The sequence below is a fragment of the Festucalex cinctus genome, chromosome 13, assembly GCF_051991245.1.
Source record: "Festucalex cinctus isolate MCC-2025b chromosome 13, RoL_Fcin_1.0, whole genome shotgun sequence".
Taxonomy (NCBI): domain Eukaryota; kingdom Metazoa; phylum Chordata; class Actinopteri; order Syngnathiformes; family Syngnathidae; genus Festucalex; species Festucalex cinctus.
The window spans coordinates 13,307,381-13,325,024 of NC_135423.1; the positions used below are offsets into that span (position 1 = coordinate 13,307,381).

At 39.3% G+C, this 17,644-nt stretch overlaps 2 protein-coding genes and 1 long non-coding RNA gene across 7 annotated transcripts; 2 read left to right on the forward strand and 1 right to left on the reverse strand.

The window, feature by feature from the left end:
- Positions 1 to 45: 45 nt before the first annotated feature.
- LOC144032749 (sodium- and chloride-dependent GABA transporter 3-like) lies at positions 46 to 10,646 on the forward strand. The gene is made up of 14 exons (XM_077540123.1): positions 46 to 3,558; positions 3,627 to 3,761; positions 4,880 to 5,020; positions 5,125 to 5,200; positions 5,285 to 5,417; positions 5,492 to 5,626; positions 5,700 to 5,803; positions 5,918 to 6,042; positions 7,534 to 7,646; positions 7,969 to 8,106; positions 9,029 to 9,131; positions 9,375 to 9,475; positions 9,766 to 9,936; positions 10,070 to 10,646. The coding sequence occupies exons 1-14, from the start codon at positions 3,414 to 3,416 to the stop codon at positions 10,166 to 10,168; spliced, it is 1,719 nt and encodes a 572-aa protein (XP_077396249.1). The 5' UTR covers positions 46 to 3,413; the 3' UTR covers positions 10,169 to 10,646.
- On the reverse strand, positions 4,071 to 12,056 carry LOC144032754 (uncharacterized). 5 transcript variants are annotated; one of them, XR_013287786.1, is made up of 7 exons: positions 11,717 to 12,056; positions 7,944 to 9,992; positions 7,722 to 7,800; positions 7,426 to 7,633; positions 7,291 to 7,326; positions 5,277 to 5,651; positions 4,071 to 5,194 (listed from the first exon to the last, which is right to left on the reverse strand). It is a non-coding gene; the product is annotated as an uncharacterized LOC144032754 (long non-coding RNA). The 5 variants fall into 5 exon arrangements; XR_013287788.1 differs by lacking the exon at positions 11,717 to 12,056 and having other exon boundaries at positions 7,944 to 8,101; positions 9,834 to 10,651; XR_013287785.1 differs by lacking the exon at positions 11,717 to 12,056 and having other exon boundaries at positions 5,277 to 5,389; positions 5,488 to 5,651; positions 7,944 to 10,651.
- LOC144032751 (sodium- and chloride-dependent GABA transporter 2-like) lies at positions 11,589 to 17,471 on the forward strand. The gene is made up of 14 exons (XM_077540125.1): positions 11,589 to 11,892; positions 11,967 to 12,101; positions 12,817 to 12,957; positions 13,117 to 13,192; positions 13,271 to 13,403; positions 13,483 to 13,617; positions 13,686 to 13,789; positions 14,522 to 14,646; positions 15,296 to 15,408; positions 15,477 to 15,614; positions 16,207 to 16,309; positions 16,752 to 16,852; positions 17,011 to 17,181; positions 17,325 to 17,471. Exons 1-14 carry the CDS (start codon positions 11,733 to 11,735, stop codon positions 17,358 to 17,360), a joined length of 1,671 nt encoding a protein of 556 aa, XP_077396251.1. The 5' UTR covers positions 11,589 to 11,732; the 3' UTR covers positions 17,361 to 17,471.
- Positions 17,472 to 17,644: the final 173 nt, after the last annotated feature.

Sequence of the window (17,644 nt, forward strand, 5' to 3'; positions counted from 1 at the left end):
CATGGGTCTTCTCCGGGTACTCCGGTCTCCTCCCACTTTCCAAAGACATGCGTGGCAGGTTAATTGGGCGCTCCGAATTGTCCCTAGGTGTGCTTGTGAGTGTGGTTGGTTGTTCGTCTCTGTGTGCCCTGTGATTGGCTGGCAACCAGTTCAGGGTGTACCCCGCCTACTGCCCAAAGCCAGCTGAGATAGGCTCCAGCACCCCCCGCAACCCTTGTGAGGAATAAGCGGTCAAGAAAATGGATGGATGGATGGAAAAAGTCATCTTAAGCTAAATAAATAATGCTTGTTTATAGTAAATCCAGTTTGGCTGGTAGGACAGTTTCTAGCAAGCAATTGACATTTAACAGTATTATTAGGACAGAAGAACAATTTGTTCTTTGTTTTTTTAAGGCTACTTTGGAGTCAGCCAAATTTCTGGTTCAAAATGCTGCCACTCACCACTAAATGAGAACATGTTAGAGGGAGCAATAGCACAAGTAATTTGCTAATACTTGCACAAAACGAGATCTATGTACACAAAGAAGCATATCTTCAACTACAACAACAAGAAAGGTTTTGTGCACGTAACTCAGGTTTTGTGTACGTAGATCACGTTTTTTGTGTTTACGGGGTTTTGGTATGATTTTAACTCCAGACATATGGCTTTAAAATTATTAAAGTTTGGAGGCGTAATTCTTTGTCGACCAATTTTTGCGGTCAGATTAACTGAGTTACTGTGAGGTCACCAGAGCAACAAGGTGGCGTTTCTTCTGGCTGTTGCCGGGAGCATTGTGGACCTGATATGTTTATCCAGACTGTTGTTTAATTAATTGTTTTAAAACGTCATCTTAGGCTAAATAAATAATGCTTGTTTTTCGTAAATCCAGTTTGGCCGGTAGGACAGTTTCAAGCAAGCATTTTAGACAGTAACTTGAAATTGACATTTAACTATTATGGGGTATATGCCACGGAAGAGGCGGGACGTGATTTTGCCCGTGATTATCCCGTTCTATATTCAAAATTCAAATTCAACGCATTAAACTGCATTATTCAATACAATTGCATACAATTTCACAGATACATCCAAGTCCACAATACGACAGTGGTTAAAGCACATGACTAGCATGTGGAGGCCCTGTGTTTGATTCCAGTTTGATTGGACCACATTTTAGTGCAACTCATTGTCCAATTATTTAAAGCTGCTCTGTGTAACAAATTCCCCCAAATATTTTACAGTAGCCTTTTTATTTTGACCATTTATGACTGATTTTTTTTTTTTTTTAATTCGTTGATTAACACCTTAGCAGTTAACAATGGGAACTCTTGCAAGCCTTTCGCCAATAATTTTCACACTATATTTGGGTTTGAATTTCCCGCCCTCTTTCTGCAAGCATGATGTCAAGTGTGCATTGTGTAGCTACGTGAAGAAGGGAGTGTGCAGAATCATTTTTTGGCCATAGGTAGCAGTAACAATTCGAAATTCAATTCTCTGCATTCAGCAGATTTAACAGCCATCAATTCAATAACATTTAACATTATTGTTATACATTCCACATGCATTCAAATGCTTGTTTTCAACTTTCAGCATTCACAAGCAATTTCTCATTAGTTAGTAAAGAGTTTCTTTCGAAGAACCTGTGATACGTTAAACTTGAGCATGCATGCAGTTATTTAAAGGGTAATAATACATATTATTAGTGTAATTATTAGTCTTGCATTAAATTCTTCCAACCTTTGATAATAAATTATTTTGACTTGGTGCTACCCTGAGTAACAAAAGTAGGCAGTCAATGTTATATAAAGGCCTACCAAAAGTGTACACAAAATGTTTGTCCCATTTTTAGTGTAATTCCTGCTGTGTAATTCCTCTCACAGATGTGATTTAAAATCTGTCAACACATAGCACCCATATTGCTTGAATATTGTCATTATATAAGCGTGTTGTGTAAACTTAGGCGTTGACGGCCAATCCTGTGACTTTGTGGCCTGGTGTGAACTCATGTCTAATAATTCAACTCAATAATTAAACTTAATTAAACTGTTAAGTTTACCCTCCTCATCTAACCACAAACTTTGAGAGTGTGTTTGTTTAATTCTAATTTCACCACAGCTGAAGTTAACACATTCACCTGGTTTGCCAAGCAGAGAGCAGGTCCGGTTGAGCAGAGTTTTGTGAACCTGTCACCATTTCACAACTGCAGAAACGTTTGCAACTTTGGTCGGTGAAGTGAGGTATGTAGCATTTGAAACAATTATGGCATGTGCTATTTTTGTTGTTGTTATTGTTGTTGTATTGAGGATAAGCGGTTAAGATAATAGATGGAACTATGGAAGTATTATGGGCAATATTGCAGTTTTATGATTCACTGTGTTAAAAGTGGTTTTGAAAGAAATGTAGGATAGGTGTTTATTTAATTACGGTAAGTAAAATTTGTACATTTTTAATATATGAAAATGTTACTATTTAGTTTGCAGTGCTTGATATAGCCATCCAAAAATTTCCCGAACCGCTTATTCCTCACAAGGGTCACGGAGGTGCTGGAGCCCATCCCTGCTTTATTCAGGGCACGCCCTGATCCAGTTGCAAGCTTAATGCTTACAACCATTAAAAATCTGAAGTTCAGGCAGAACATTTGCCTGTTTTACAATACTTTGTCCTTTATTACAGTGTTCCCTCGTTTTCCGCTGGGGTTAGGTTCCAAAAAATACCCGCAATAAATGAAATCCATGAAGTAGTTAGCTTTATGTTTTACAATTCTTATAAATGTTTTAAGGCTCTAAAATCCCCGACCGCACAATTTATACACTTTTCTCATTGAGGCATTTACATGTTCTCACATTTCTCTCTTGTTCAAACTTTGACGATGTTCAAACCTTCCTAAATTTTATAAAATGGGTATATTACTGTAAAAAAATATGCAAAATTGCACTTAGAAAAAAAAACGCGATACAGCGAGACCGCGAAAAGTGAACCGCGTTATAGCGAGGGAAGACTGTATTTAAGTTTATAACAGAGCAAAATTGTCATAAATTGGCTGATTTTTCCACCTTGTTTGAACATAAATTTCTTTGTTTTATCGTTTAGTGTGTTAACATATCCAAAATAAATAATTTCTTTTTTGCACATTTTTTTTTTTTACTTTAAAAAGAGTTAATATAGGCTGATTAAATATGGTAAGTCAGGCCTTAATAATACCATTATTAAAGTTAATTTGAACAGTTTCTTATTTCAGAAATGTGTATCAAACTGGTAGCCCTTAGCTGCTAAGAAGTAGCTTTCAGTTTCAAACAGTTTGGCAACTCCTGCTTTAAAGATATCTCGTCGTCAAACTGAACTACTCACCCACTTGCTCATGATGTAACCTTAAGTGTATGTCGTATATGTGTGCGTGGCTGAAACGAAAGTTGAATTCACGTCGTACTTTTAGGCAATGCGGGGGGGAAATCGTCAAGATGCACATGAGGAGAGAGGACACTGGGGCAACAAGATTGAGTATCTTCTAACTGTTGCCGGGAACATTGTGGGCCTGGGAAATGTATGGCGGTTTCCGTACTTGTGCTACAAAAACGGCGGTGGTAAGCAAATGTGGCCATCGGCACGACACTTCTTGCAAATATTGTACATAATTGTGTGTAACATTCAGGTGCATTCCTGGTGCCATATCTGGCATTTGTGGTGACGTGCGGTGTACCGCTCTTCCTCTTGGAGACCACTTTGGGCCAGCACACACAAGAGGGTATCGTCACCTGCTGGAGGAAGCTGTGCCCACTGGCTGAAGGTGTGCAACAATCTGCCCTGTCCAGTACTCACATACAATGAAATAAAAATAAAATATAAATAAATAAAAATAATAAACTGGCCAAGTTTGAAATCCACCGGATGAAACGTCACGAAGAAGTCAGCAAAAGTATGTAAATATGCAAAAATTGGCCAAAATAGGACTAAAAAAAAAGTTCATTTTAACATATGGTTTGTCAGGAACTATGAAGTATGGTGGTGGACCCAAATGCAGGAGGCGGACGAGTCAGAGGTGCGAAAAAGAGTCAATTTAATCCAACAAAAACTAAAGTTGCAAACAGGGTTTGGTGACAAAGAATAACAAAAATACCAAAGGGAAAAACTATACAGGAGCAGCCTAAACGATGGCAGCATGGACGTGGGGAAACAAGAATAATGAACCGACAAACACTGACACGAAAACCGAATACTAAATACACACACTAATTACACACGACGAGACACAGCTGGGCAAGACACAAGTGGAAGGGGGTGCTGATTGGTTGGCACATGAGGACGGGCAGGTAAACACAGGTGGACATGGAAAGGCTTAACGAGACTAGGGAAAACCAGGAAATCAGAACATAAACATGACAAACTAAAAACCCAACAAAAACAAAGCAAAACCCACCCTAAACAGAACCAAAACATGACATGGTTACAATGGACTTTTTTTGTACATCTGGGAGTGCTACAGGTGCCTGCTAATTTGTGTAACCCTCAGGGCCGCCTTTACCTACTTATAGGCCCTGGGGCTAACCATCAAATATAGCCCCCCCGCTCCCAAACCCTAACCAAGATGATCTGCTTATGACATTGCTGACATTATCATAGTTCTGCTCCCTGTAAGTTGCAATATCAACGCCCATTTCTTCTAAAACACTTGTTAGTGACTGGAACAGGCTTTCACCACTCTTCCTTACTATTGGCAAAAATTTTACAAAGCGCTCTTCAGTGCGACACAAATCTTCTTATAAATGTCATCTAATCAATGTGGAAAATGTCAGGGGTTGAGTCAACAGCTGAGAAATAATTAATCATTTTCACTTTACCAACAATTTCAGCTAGCACTTTTTTACCCATCAGATTGATAAATTCCTCACACGTGTGGTGTGTCAGGTATTGGCTATGGGGGGCAGCTGAACCTGCTGTACGGCTCCGTGACCTACAATATTATTCTGGCCTGGGCTTTCTTCTACCTGGTGTTCTCTTTCAACTCTCCGCTGCCCTGGAGCTCCTGTGACAACGACTGGAACACAGGTGAGGTCTTGCACATACTCCCCAAGCCTTTGTACGCTACATACAGCATATACTTATACACATATACATGTAATACAGAGAATGAATACCTGTCATTCTTTTAGCTGATTGTGTCAATATTACAACAAGGAACCACACCAACCACACCAACGGAACCTCAGGAGCAATGGAATTCTGGGAGTAAGTAAGACAATACATTAAACATCCCATTAAAACATTCTATGTGACACCAAATATGTTGTTGTCATTTTTTAACCTGTCCAGACGCCGAGTGTTGAAAATCTCAGGGGGCATTGAGGAGATTGGCAGCATCAGGTGGGAGGTGCTTCTGTGCCTCCTGGCTGTGTGGTTCATTTGTTACTTCTGTATCTGGAAAGGCATCAAATCAACTGGAAAGGTGAAGTCCATCAAACTGCTCGAAATAAATACTCATTAAATGCTGTGAAATCTTGTGACCCTCCTCTCACCCAGGCGGTTTATTTCACTGCCACTTTCCCTTACGTGATGCTCCTCATCCTTTTGATCCGAGGAATCACTCTGCCGGGAGCCAGACAAGGAGTGGAGTTCTACATTTTTCCTGAGCCGTCACGACTCATGGACCCTCAAGTATGAAGAATGTTTTAGATGCACTCTGATGGAGGACAAACACATTTATGGCAGTAGGTGTCTTTTTGAACAGGTGTGGATGGATGCCGTCTCACAGATCTTCTTCTCCTACAGCCTTGGTTCAGGCTCGCTAACTGTACTGGGAAGTTTCAACACCCGCAGCAACAATTGCTACAAGTTAGTATATATATATATATATATATATATATATATATATATATATATATATATATATATATATATATATATATATATATATATATATGATACAAATATGTTTGTGTGTTGCAGGGATTGCTTGTGGCTGAGTTTGCTGAACAGTTGTACCAGTGTGGTGGCTGGCTTTGCTGTGTTCTCAGTGTTGGGATTCATGGCTCATGAGCAAGGCGTTCCTGTCGCCGAGGTGGCCGAGTCAGGTAAACTTGAAATATACTTATAAATCTCTCTTTAAAGGTATTTCGGATCATGTTATTTCTTCGCGTCTTACGCGTGGATCATCTTAACGATTGGTTCCCCATCCTGTCAATCAATCTGGAACTGTCACTTGCCTTTGGTGCCGGTTGGCGTGGGTTCGCTCCCCCGCCTGTGAGACCCATGTGGCTTACATGAAGTGAGCTTGTGTATGTATGTATGTATGAATGAGTGATAATTAAAAAAATAAATAAATAAATAAATAAATAAATAAATGAATAAAATGGCGGTGTCTCCCCAGAGCTTGTCTACGAGGGAGAACTTGTTATTAAGTACTTTAAACTTGTTTTTACCAAGATGTTGCTTCAACAAAAGTGTTAACACTACCAAAACTACTGTGTTAAATGACGAATTAACTCCATCATGATAAATCACGTGATCGATGTCCGTACATCCTGCGGCTGCCGCGGGGCTGATCTGATTAAATGGGGGAGCATGTAAACTATGGAAGCCCAAAAGTGTCAAAATTCAATAAATTAAAAGGTCATTTTGAAATAACTATCCTTTTGATAAATAACAGACAATTATGTCATATGGCCATTAAATTTTAAAATGAGGTGTTAGTATTATTTTGAAAAGTAACAAATGTTTTTTTTTTTATTAAATATTTCATAGTGATAATTTTAACAACGTCATACTTTTTAAAATTAATGACATTTAGTTTATTTTCAAGGTTTTATAAGATAAGAAAACTTTTTCTTTTTTTTTTACAAAGTTATCCAGTTAGTTAAGTTAGCCATTATGTAAAAGAAGACCATTGTGGAAAAGGACATTATGAAATAAAAACTGACTTTATAAAACAAAGTTTTCTTATCTTATAAAACCTTGAAAAATAAATTAAGTGTCATTTTTTTCAAATGTATCACGTTGTTAAAATAATAATTATGAAATATTTAATCAAAATAAAATATTTTTTACATATTAAAGAACAGTATGAACACTTTTCATAATAATACCAACTCCTCATTTTACATTTTAATGGCCATATTACATAATTGTCTGTTATTTATCAAAAGGATAGTTATTTCAAAAAGGCCTTTTTATTTATTGAATTTTGACACTTTTGGGCTTCCATAGTAAACGGCAGATCGGAATGAATAATGTCCCATGTAAACAGGTGACCACAGAGTTTCATTCTGAAGTCAGTTCATTCGGAATGAGTAAAACGTCTCCATGTAAACCCGGCTGCTTACGTGCGGCGGTGGCAGAGACTGTAAACTTCGGTGGTCCTGAAGTGCAAAAAGAAAAAAAGAAAAAAAAAAAAAGCTAATCAAATAACACAACTAAAAACAAAAACACAAAAACAAAATCAAAACAGGAGGACTCACAGTAGGAGCCTCATGATGTTGCTCCGATATCTGTTTAGGATGCTACCCACGTTTGAGCCACTTCAAATAATTTGAATGGTAGATATTAACAGTCCATGTTTTTTCCAGGTCCAGGCTTGGCATTCATCGCGTACCCTCAGGCCGTCGCCATGATGCCGCTGCCTCAATTGTGGTCAGTCTGCTTCTTTGTCATGATCATCCTCCTGGGCTTGGACACACAGGTTCGAACACTGATTCCTAATCACTGTTGGAAATGATCCAATAATTGGTCCAAAATTGTATCAAATTTAGTATACCGGTAGTTGTTTGTCTGTGGCTCTGTTGAGTCTGATGTTTGTTGTACAATTTTCTGCCACCTGTCTTGACTAGGACTCCCTGTGAGAAAAGATATTGTAACTCAATGGGAGAGTCCCTTGTTAAATGAATTCAAATACCCTTTCTAATGAATTATGATTTGGTACATATCTCGATACATGTGGTGCAATGGTCAAGATTTTGTGAGAGTTGATGGAAGTGACCTTATAGCTTGACTCCTTTCTGCAGTTTGTCGACATAGAGGTGATGATGACGTCCATCTCAGACATATTTCCCACGGTGATGCGTCGGGCAGGCAGGCATGAAAGTTTCCTCCTGCTCTTCTGCCTGGCGTGTTTCCTCTTTCAGCTCATCATGGCCACTGAGGTGGGAATACATACTCACACTGGCTATGATTCAGTGCTGTCAAAAAGTAGCTTACTTCAATTAAAGTCCATAACATGAGCATGGTGATAGCCTATCATCATGTAATCAAATGGTTTTACCTTTCATATATAGTAGCTCACAAAACTCGCATTTTTGTTAATAATTGTTGCATCTTATCATTGAATGACACTAACAAAATGGAACTTTTCTACTATGTAAAGCAATTAGTGTACAACTTGTAGAGCATTCCCCTTAAAATAACAACACACATCAATGAATCACCCTAAATGACTAGTAGGAAAAGTGAGCAGGCTCCACCCCTCGGTGACGAGCCATATAGTTAGGGAAATTCATGAAGAAATTCCTCATTTGATACTAAAAGCATGGAATCTGTTGTAAACGTAGGACAAGCTCAAGAGAAAAGATTCAGCGATAGAGCCTTCACAGGTTTAACCATTGGTCTATGTGGCAGCCATTTTCCAAAAGCCGTCTTAAAATATATCTCTACTATTTGGCTTTGACTCAGCATGAGACTTAGCAGTGCAGTTTCAGTGCTTTATGATGTCCACTGTATTCTGTGTTATTACAAGTAATTTGTATTATTTATTGTATTTACGTATTCACTTACCTATCCATCCATTCATCCATTTTCTTGACCGCTTAATCCTCACAAGGGTCACGGGGTTCACTTACCTACTTCTTATTAATTTTATTGACTTGGATACTTACTTATAGTTATTTTATTTTGTTATTCTTCTTCACTTTACTGCGTGACTGCTTTTTATTCCATGCACAGCACTTTGTATGCAGCAACAGTTGTTTTAAAGTGCTTTATAAATAAAGTTGAGTTGAGTATTACGTAATACAGGTGTCCCCAATATTGTGGCCAGTGAGTACAAATATTTCTCTTTGATGTCTTCAGGGAGGGATGTTCGTCTTTCAGATTTTCGACTATTACGCTTGCAGTGGAACCTGCCTTCTCTTTCTCTGCGTGTTTAAAAGCTTGGCAATGGGCTGGATATTTGGTAGGTTGATGCGTCATGTCTCTTTTTTTCATAGTGTGGTAATTTATGACTTATTGGCAGAAGGAAATGCAGATCTGGTAAGCTTTCATCAAGGCCTTTAATTTGATATGTGAGTCGATGTGGTTTATTGGTAGCAGATTTTCGATTTTGTTACAGCAATGAACAGTGACAACAAGTCTTACAGTAGTTTGATTATGGGCTAATTATTGCATGCTTTTGTACTCTACATTCTTCTCCCTGAAGGCACAGAGCGGCTGTGCGTTATCATAGCGGACATGACAGGCGAGCGTCCTAACCCGTTCTTCAAAATCTGCTGGCGCTACCTGACCCCTTTGGTTTCACTGGTGAGTGGGACTTCTCATTCTTCAGGTTTGAGCTGTTATGTGCTTGTCATCCATTTCATGACGTGCACCATTTAACGGGTGGGCGAACTTAATTGTTCTGAAGGCCACATTTGAATTTTTTTAAACGAATGAATGTGTATGTAATATAAAATATATTATTTTATTAACAATGGTTTTATGATTTTATCCTTTAAATTTGTAATAAAAAACAATTATAAAAAAACTAATCAAAGTATTATCTCGTAGTAGGTACAGTATTTAAAACTTGAATTTTTTTTCTTGTTGTCTAGGGCTCTTTTATATATTCTCTAGTTGACTACAAGCCACTGACATTCAACCGCTGGTACGTGTATCCCACCTGGGCCTACGTGATGGGCTGGATGATGGCCCTGTCCTCCATCTTGTTGGTCCCGGGTTGGGCGCTGTACAAACTGAGCACCGCCAAGGGAACACTCAGTCAGGTGCGCCAAGTCCACCAGTGAAAATGAAAGTGAAGGAAGAAACAGGATTTCTGTGACTAAAAAAAAGCAAATAATTACCTACATGATTTTGGCATATCTCAATTCAACAGTGTCATTTGTATCCATTTGTTAGCGTCTCCATGGCCTGTGCTGGCCCAAGCCGCCTGACTGCTCGCTGGCCCTAAATAGAGAGACCACGCCGCAAGACATCACTGAGGAGGATCTTGAATGATTGTGACACAGAAAAAAAAAGAAAAGAAAAAAAAAACACTCACAGATCCCAAACTCCCAAATCTACGCAGTTATTTACATCATTAAAAATGACAAAGTATCCCACGCCATTGCTAACTTTTGGTATTTCGTGCAGTTCGACATAGGTGCCGTTGTGGGAGCGAACACAGATGACTTGCTTCCCACCCAGTGTAAGCGCCAGTAAGCTCAGCAAGCCTTGACTCAAGCAGTTAAAAAAAAAAAAAAAGCCTTTGCTTGAGGTTATTTATTCAATCAAGTAGTCACAAGTTCACAACCCATGTGTGCTATTCAAAACCTGACTCTCATCTTATCCCCCTTCAGCATGTTTGCACACTCATCTTCTGAAATGTACGATAGCTTCTTGTACTACTTGTTTTCCACCTCAACAATCTGTTTATTGACAGTTTTGGATATAGTAGATAAACATTACAGTAACAAGATTAAAATAACAGACAAAATAAACATTCTTTCCTATTTGGTAAACTATGTGGATTGTTGCTCCTCTCTTATTTATTTTTTATTTTTTTTTATATTTTGTTTAGTTTAATCTTGAACTTTCATTTCTTTTCATCTTTTCACTGTTTCTGTTGATATCGAGGTTTTATTGTGATTTTCCACACGGCTTCCAGAAATGTCTCTCATATGTTGGAGGCAAAAACTTGAGTCTGCAAGTCAAATCAGTGAGCCTGCAGGGAACTTAGTTCAACTGGAGAGGTTTTCATCTTGGGCGGCGTACTCCTTAACTCATTCACTGCCATTGACGGAAAAAGACGTCAACGTCAATTTTTTTTTTTTGCTGGATTGGCAGTGAATGTGTTAAAAATGATCAGAAGACCAAACAAGTCCTCCCTTTGGCTCAACACCATCCTGAAAAAATGACTTCTTAGTTTTAGCCAGGCCTGAAATCATATGAGTAACTCTTGTTTGTTTAAAATTGTTAGACCACATACCCCAGAGTATGTAATTGCCACACACACCTGTTTACTACATTGACCCGTGGTCAAGTTGAGCAGAGAAGCAAAATTCAGATTGGTTTGCGCACCTGTTGCCATTTCACTACAGCATGACGAAAGGTTTCACACTTGGGGGACGAAGTGAGGTAAGTGATATTTACCGGTTAAACATGAATGGCATGTGTTTTTGTTTACTTTAATGTCTTATGTGCAAGATTAGCATTTTATTATTGACTGGAATAAAGTGTGGGTTTGACAGAAAGCACACGATGGGTATTGAAGTATTTTTTTTTTAATATAATATAGATATTAATGTTTTAATTTCATCATGCTTGACAGTTTTGTACCAGTACTTGTAGAATGTTGTATTGATGCCTTTCAATATATTTGTGGATTTAAATAAAGAGATGAAGCCATGACTTATATGTTCTGGAGATAACTTAAATTTGTCCTGAGAACTGATTAACCGCTCAGCCAGTTGCTCATTACCGGACTTTGAGTGAGCATTTGGCATCCAAGTAAATCTATACAGCAAGCAAGTGTTGTATGTAGCTACAAGGAAGGTATTCACTTACGTTGAGCTTTTAGGCAATGTGGGGGGAAAAACGTGGAGTATACCTGAACCAAGATGCACTTGAGGAGAGAGGACACTGGGGCAACAAGATGGAGTTTCTTCTGGCTGTTGCCGGAAACATTGTGGGCCTTGGCAACGTGTGGAGGTTTCCGTACCTGTGCTACAAAAATGGCGGCGGTAAGCAAAATATGGCGATCGGCGCTTTTTTCCGAAAGTTGTCCGTAACACAAAAAGGCATGTGAAACATTCAGGTGCGTTCCTGGTGCCGTATCTGGTGTTTGCGGTGACGTGCGGTGTGCCGCTCTTCCTTTTGGAGACGGCTGTGGGACAGCACACCCAGGAGGGGGGTATCACCTGCTGGAGGAAGCTGTGCCCACTGGCTGAAGGTCTGCAACACTACAAACCTGTCATTCTAACACACAGCATGAAGGAGACTGTTTTTCTCTCCAAAAAGGACCCACTTACATTTTTCCACACAGTTAGGACAGCTGAGTGTTTCATTTAGGTCACAACATTTTGAGTAGTAGCCTATGAGATGTTAGTAACTCATTACACACTGAATGAAACATAACACAAATGGTATGTCAATGTAAGTGTGAGGCAAACATTAACAGCACTCAATTCAAACCAAAAACATTTGCAGTGGTGGGACATTTCCATTTTGTGATACATTGTCATCTGTTTTAATCCAGTTTTGATACAGCTGCATCTAATAGAGGATACAGTTTTAATATATGTTTCACTGTGTTTATTGAACTTGAATAATATGGGCTTTTTTTTAAACATATTACTGAACCTAGCAAAAGCTACAGCCCTCCCATTTCCAATCTAATCGCCTTTGTATTTCTCTACCTTGTGCTGGTTTGACGACAGCGTGGGCTACATCCATAGACAACATGCCAAAGTGCCGCCGAGCGTTCACATTGTAACAATACACCACAATCGCCAAATTGAATCCTTATACTGTTGAAAATGTTACTTGAATGTATTGAGATATTGAATCATCCTTTATTGGAGAGATGCACATCTCAATATGTGGTGTTTACATGTAAAATATGACAAGAGAGAATACTTGAACGTCGAATGTGTGATGCGTGTCAGGTGTTGGCTATGGAGGGCAGCTCATCCTGCTTTACAGCTGCATGACCTACATTATTATTCTGGCCTGGACTTTGTTCTACCTGCTGTTCTCCTTCAACTACCAGCTGCCCTGGAGCACCTGTGACAACTACTGGAACACAGGTGAGGTCTTTATCCTCTCTCTCTCTCTCTCTCTCTCTCTCTCTCTCTCTCTCTCTCTCTCTCTCTCTCTCTCTCTCTCTCTCTCTCTCTCTCTCTCTCTCTCTCTCTCTCTCTGTGTGTTTTTGTCCTGATTTGGAGTTCCCATTGTCATTCTTTCAGTGGATTGTGTCAATGTTGCAATAAAGAACTACACTAACCACACCAAAGCAACCTCAGCAGCAACGGAATTCTGGGAGTAAGAAAAATAATACACTAAAAGGAAACATTCTAAATGGCAAATATATATATATGTTGTTGCTTTTAACCTGTGTAGACGTCGAGTGTTGAAAATCTCAGGGGGCATTGAGGAGATTGGCAGCATCAGATGGGAGGTGCTTCTTTGCCTCCTGGCTAATTGGGTCATTTGTTATTTCTGCATCTGGAAAGGTGTCAAATCAACTGGAAAGGTGAAGTCCGTCAAACCGCAGCAAACACTAAAAAAGAAAAGAAAACAAATGTATTTAATGTGACCTCCTTCTTTTCCAGGTGGTGTACTTCACTGCTACTTTCCCTTATGTGATGCTCCTCGTTCTTTTAATTCGAGGAGTCTCTCTTCCGGGAGCCAGACAAGGAGTGGAGTTCTACCTTCTGCCTGAGCTGTCAAGACTCGTAGACCCTCAAGTAAGACTATGTTATATTACATACATTGTGATAAAGGACAAATACATTTGGGTGTCTTTTTAAAACAGGTGTGGCTGGACGCCGGCTCGCAGATTTTATTCTCGTACAGCGTCGGTGTGGGCACCTTGAATGTACTTGGCAGCTACAACACCCAAAGAAACAATTGCTACAAGTTGGTGTCATAGTGACATGCATATACACACACTAAATGGTCACAACGTTAGGTACACATGGACTGGCTAAGAGCTGAATGAACAAATTCTGCCTTTACAAAGATGATATGTACAGTACCTTTTTGACAGTATGAAATTAACACTTCAGCATGTATATTATTGATATTGTACTTTGCAATGGTGTTGCACAGCACTGCGTCATACTGAAAGCTATTCCTATATTTTAGTAACCTTATTTAGCTACATACATCAGAAACAACTCTAAACAATAATGCAGATCACTTGTACATCTCTGCAAAATACAGTAAACCAAATTTTACAATATGAGCGTAAGTGTTTTTGTTTAACTATGCAAGTGAAAGTTGACATTTACTGAGAGTGTGCATTAAATTTTGAGTACAGTACTAGAAAAAGCTAAATGTAGTAAACATGTTTGTGACGCCCCCTACTGACAATGTTTAAAATGACCGTTCCTTGTAGTTGTTTTTAAGTTAATTGCTTGATTAGAAAACTAAATTGGAATTAAATTGAAATTACAACCCAAAATATGTACAAATAAATACGGAAGGGAGTTATGGTCCAAATTTTATTTGTGTAATTCTTGTTTAGCTGCTTCAACCTTGTATGTTGGTCAAGAATGGTCCCTTTGGATAAATTTGTGGGCATAGCTCATACTCATCCCGTCTGAAGAGTAAAGCTCCAACCTACAAAAATGCATTTTTGTGTTGCAGAGACAGCTTATGGCTATGTTTGCTGAACAGTTGTACCAGTGTGGTGGCTGGCTTTGCGGTCTTCTCCGTGCTGGGATTTATGGCTCAAGAACAAGGTGTTCCTATTGCAGAGGTGGCTGAGTCAGGTAAACTTCACTCACTCTATGACAAATAAACAAATAAATAAATAAATAAATAAATAAATAAATAAATGAGTGGATGTGGTGAAACTAGCAAATGGTGTGATAGTCTCCAACCACAAAAAGTTGCTAGATAGTTAGCTTATCACTCAACAAAACAAGCTAAGCTAGCATTAGCACTGTAAACAAACCAACGTTTGACACGACTGCCACTTTGGTAGCATACAAAAAACACATACAAAAAGGTTTTTGGAAAAACATGCAGACATGTAGACAAAAAAGAACAATGGAATACAATTTGAAGCTTTTGCTCCAAATTGTATTGCATAGACGAAGCAAACAACGCATGTCATTGTGTGACATGAAGACAAGATGGTGGCCCTTGTGTTAAAACTTGATAGCAGTATGATTTTACTAGACTTCTCTTCATCAATCCATCCATCCACTTTTACTCACAAACAAGCACTCACACATTCACAACCATAGAAAATGAAGCGTCTTCAATTAACCTAACATGTATGCATGTTTTATAATGTGGGAGGAACCAAGAATCAAATCCTGATGCAGATGTGCTAAACACTATTCTGCTGTGCTGTCTGTAATTGTGTCCACTTCAATGTTCTAAACTAATGGTACACGTGGATGTTGGTTTCAGGCCCAGGCTTGGCATTTATCGCATACCCTCAAGCGGTAGCCATGATGCCTCTGCCTCAAGTGTGGTCCATCTGCTTCTTCGTCATGCTCCTCCTCCTTGGCCTCGACACACAGGTTAGACCTCCGTCTTGGCGATTTTTTTTCTGCTTGGAAGTGACCTCACGGCTCTGTTCTCTCTGCAGTTTGTTGCCATGGAGGTGGTGATGACGTCAGTCACAGACATGTTTCCCACAGTGATGCGTCGGAAGGGCAGGCGGGAAGGATTCCTCCTGCTTTTCTGCCTCACGTGTTTCTTCTTGCAGCTCATCATGATCACCGAGGTCGGAATGTTGGCTCGCATCGGCATCACCAATGAATCAGTCTGTGCTGTCAAAAAAAAATAAAAAATAAAAATGAAAGTCTAAACCCAATTGAGCTGGGTCAAGCCATTACATGTTGCATGTAATGAAATGGCTAGTGTTGTTCCGATACCGTTTTTTGCCCCCGATACCGATACCCAGCTTTGCAGTATCGGCCGATACCGATACCATACCGATACTTGAGTTTTCTTTTCCTCAACATGAAAAAGCTGCCCTGCTATTGGTTCAGGGCATTCAAGGGCCAATAGGATATCTTACATCGGCATGCAGTGAACATATCACATATCAGTGAATGTCATGCACGAACAAGACACAAGATGCTGCATCCAAAATCCTATAGTAGTGTTGGAATTAATGGTATCGGCATGTTACTTGTGAGTAGTCACCGATACCGATACCACTGTTTTAATGCAGTATCGGTATCGGAACAACACTAGAAATGGCCCATCTATTTTGAGTGAAATCAACTGGACATTCATGTTGGGCATTTCATTAGGCACATCACATATTGTGGCCAATGAGTTGAAATAATTCTCCCTGATGCCATTCTCAGGGAGGGATGTACATCTTCCAGATTTTTGACTACTACGCTTGCAATGGAGCCTGCATTCTCTTTCTCTGTGTGTTTGAGAGTTTGGCAGTAGGCTGGATATTTGGTAGGTTGATGGATTATGTCTTTATTTGATTTTTTATAAATGTACCGTAATTGCGTCATATTTTTTGACTTGGCAAAAAGAACTATAGAAATGACAGTTTTCATTAAGGGCGTTAACAATAATATGACAAAGCAGTACATTTTGATGCAGTAAAAGCAGTCAAATTTGTTGATAAATAGAAAATTATTGTTTTTTTTTCCCCAGAAAAACAAACTTAAACAAATTAGTTATCAAACTAAAAATTCTGCCTTCATTGCTAGATCGATATTATAGTGTCAGTCAGTATCGATACTGACTTGGTATCGATAATACCGATATTTGCATCGATCCGCCCACCACTAGTTGTAAGTGGTAAATGGCTCAACATTAGTATTAAGTAGACTATTGATGTCATTCTAATATGGTCTTTGTTTTGTACAATTGTACATACTTCTCCATGAAGGAGCAGAACGGCTGTGTGGCATCATAGCAGACATGACAGGCGAGCGTGCAAACCCCTTGTTCAGAATCTGCTGGCGCTACCTGACCCCATTGGTTTCACTGGTGAGTTAAACTTCAATTTCTTGAGGGTTTTGGCGAAACATGCTCATCAGGCACTTCATACACCCGCATCACCGAATGACAAACTCATCTCAAGACCTAAATGGTGTGAATTGGGAAGTGATGATGATATAGTGATATATGATATATGATTTTCCCAGGGCTCTTTTATATACTCTGTAGTCGACTATCAGCCACTGACCTTCAACCGCTGGTACGTGTACCCCACTTGGGCCTACGTGTTGGGCTGGATGACTACCCTGTCCTCCATCCTGCTGGTCCCAGCTTTCGCGCTATACAAGTTAAGCACTGGCACCGGAACGCTCAGTCAGGTAGGCCGAGTCTATCACTAACAATGCACAATCATCAAAGAAGGAATACTTTTCTATGAATCAAAAAATTTCAAAAAATTGTTTGCTTGTAAATAGTATTTCGGTATAATTCATTCGGAGTGTCATTTGTATCCATTTGTTAGCGTCTCCATGGCCTGTGCTGGCCCCGAGCAGCCTGACTGCTCGCTGTCCTTAAAGAAAGGCACGGCGCTGCAACACATCAATGAGGAGGATCTGGAATGATTCTGACGCAGACAAAAAAAAAAAAAAAAAAAGAACTGATCCTCAACTCCCCCAAAAGAAGCAGTTATGTACATGATTCATCAGCTCCAAATAAATAACCACATTGTATTTCGCCTGACGTCCTAGTCTGGTTTATGTTTTATGATCCCAATCATCCAGGATCAATTTTTACGGGGTTGCTGACTCAACAGACAGAAATGTTGAATGTCTCATCTTTTAC

Excerpts from the sequence above, each read along its gene's own strand:
- LOC144032751 (XM_077540125.1), top strand. The coding sequence starts at position 11,733 with ATGTGGGGGGAAAAACGTGGAGTATACCTGAACCAAGATGCACTTGAG. Across the intron at positions 15,409-15,476 it reads TCCTTGGCCTCGACACACAG|TTTGTTGCCATGGAGGTGGT; the intron begins GTTAGACCTCCG and ends TTCTCTCTGCAG. Across the intron at positions 17,182-17,324 it reads GCACCGGAACGCTCAGTCAG|CGTCTCCATGGCCTGTGCTG; the intron begins GTAGGCCGAGTC and ends TCCATTTGTTAG.
- LOC144032749 (XM_077540123.1), top strand. The coding sequence starts at position 3,414 with ATGCGGGGGGGAAATCGTCAAGATGCACATGAGGAGAGAGGACACTGG. Across the intron at positions 6,043-7,533 it reads CGCCGAGGTGGCCGAGTCAG|GTCCAGGCTTGGCATTCATC; the intron begins GTAAACTTGAAA and ends TGTTTTTTCCAG. Across the intron at positions 9,476-9,765 it reads TGACCCCTTTGGTTTCACTG|GGCTCTTTTATATATTCTCT; the intron begins GTGAGTGGGACT and ends CTTGTTGTCTAG.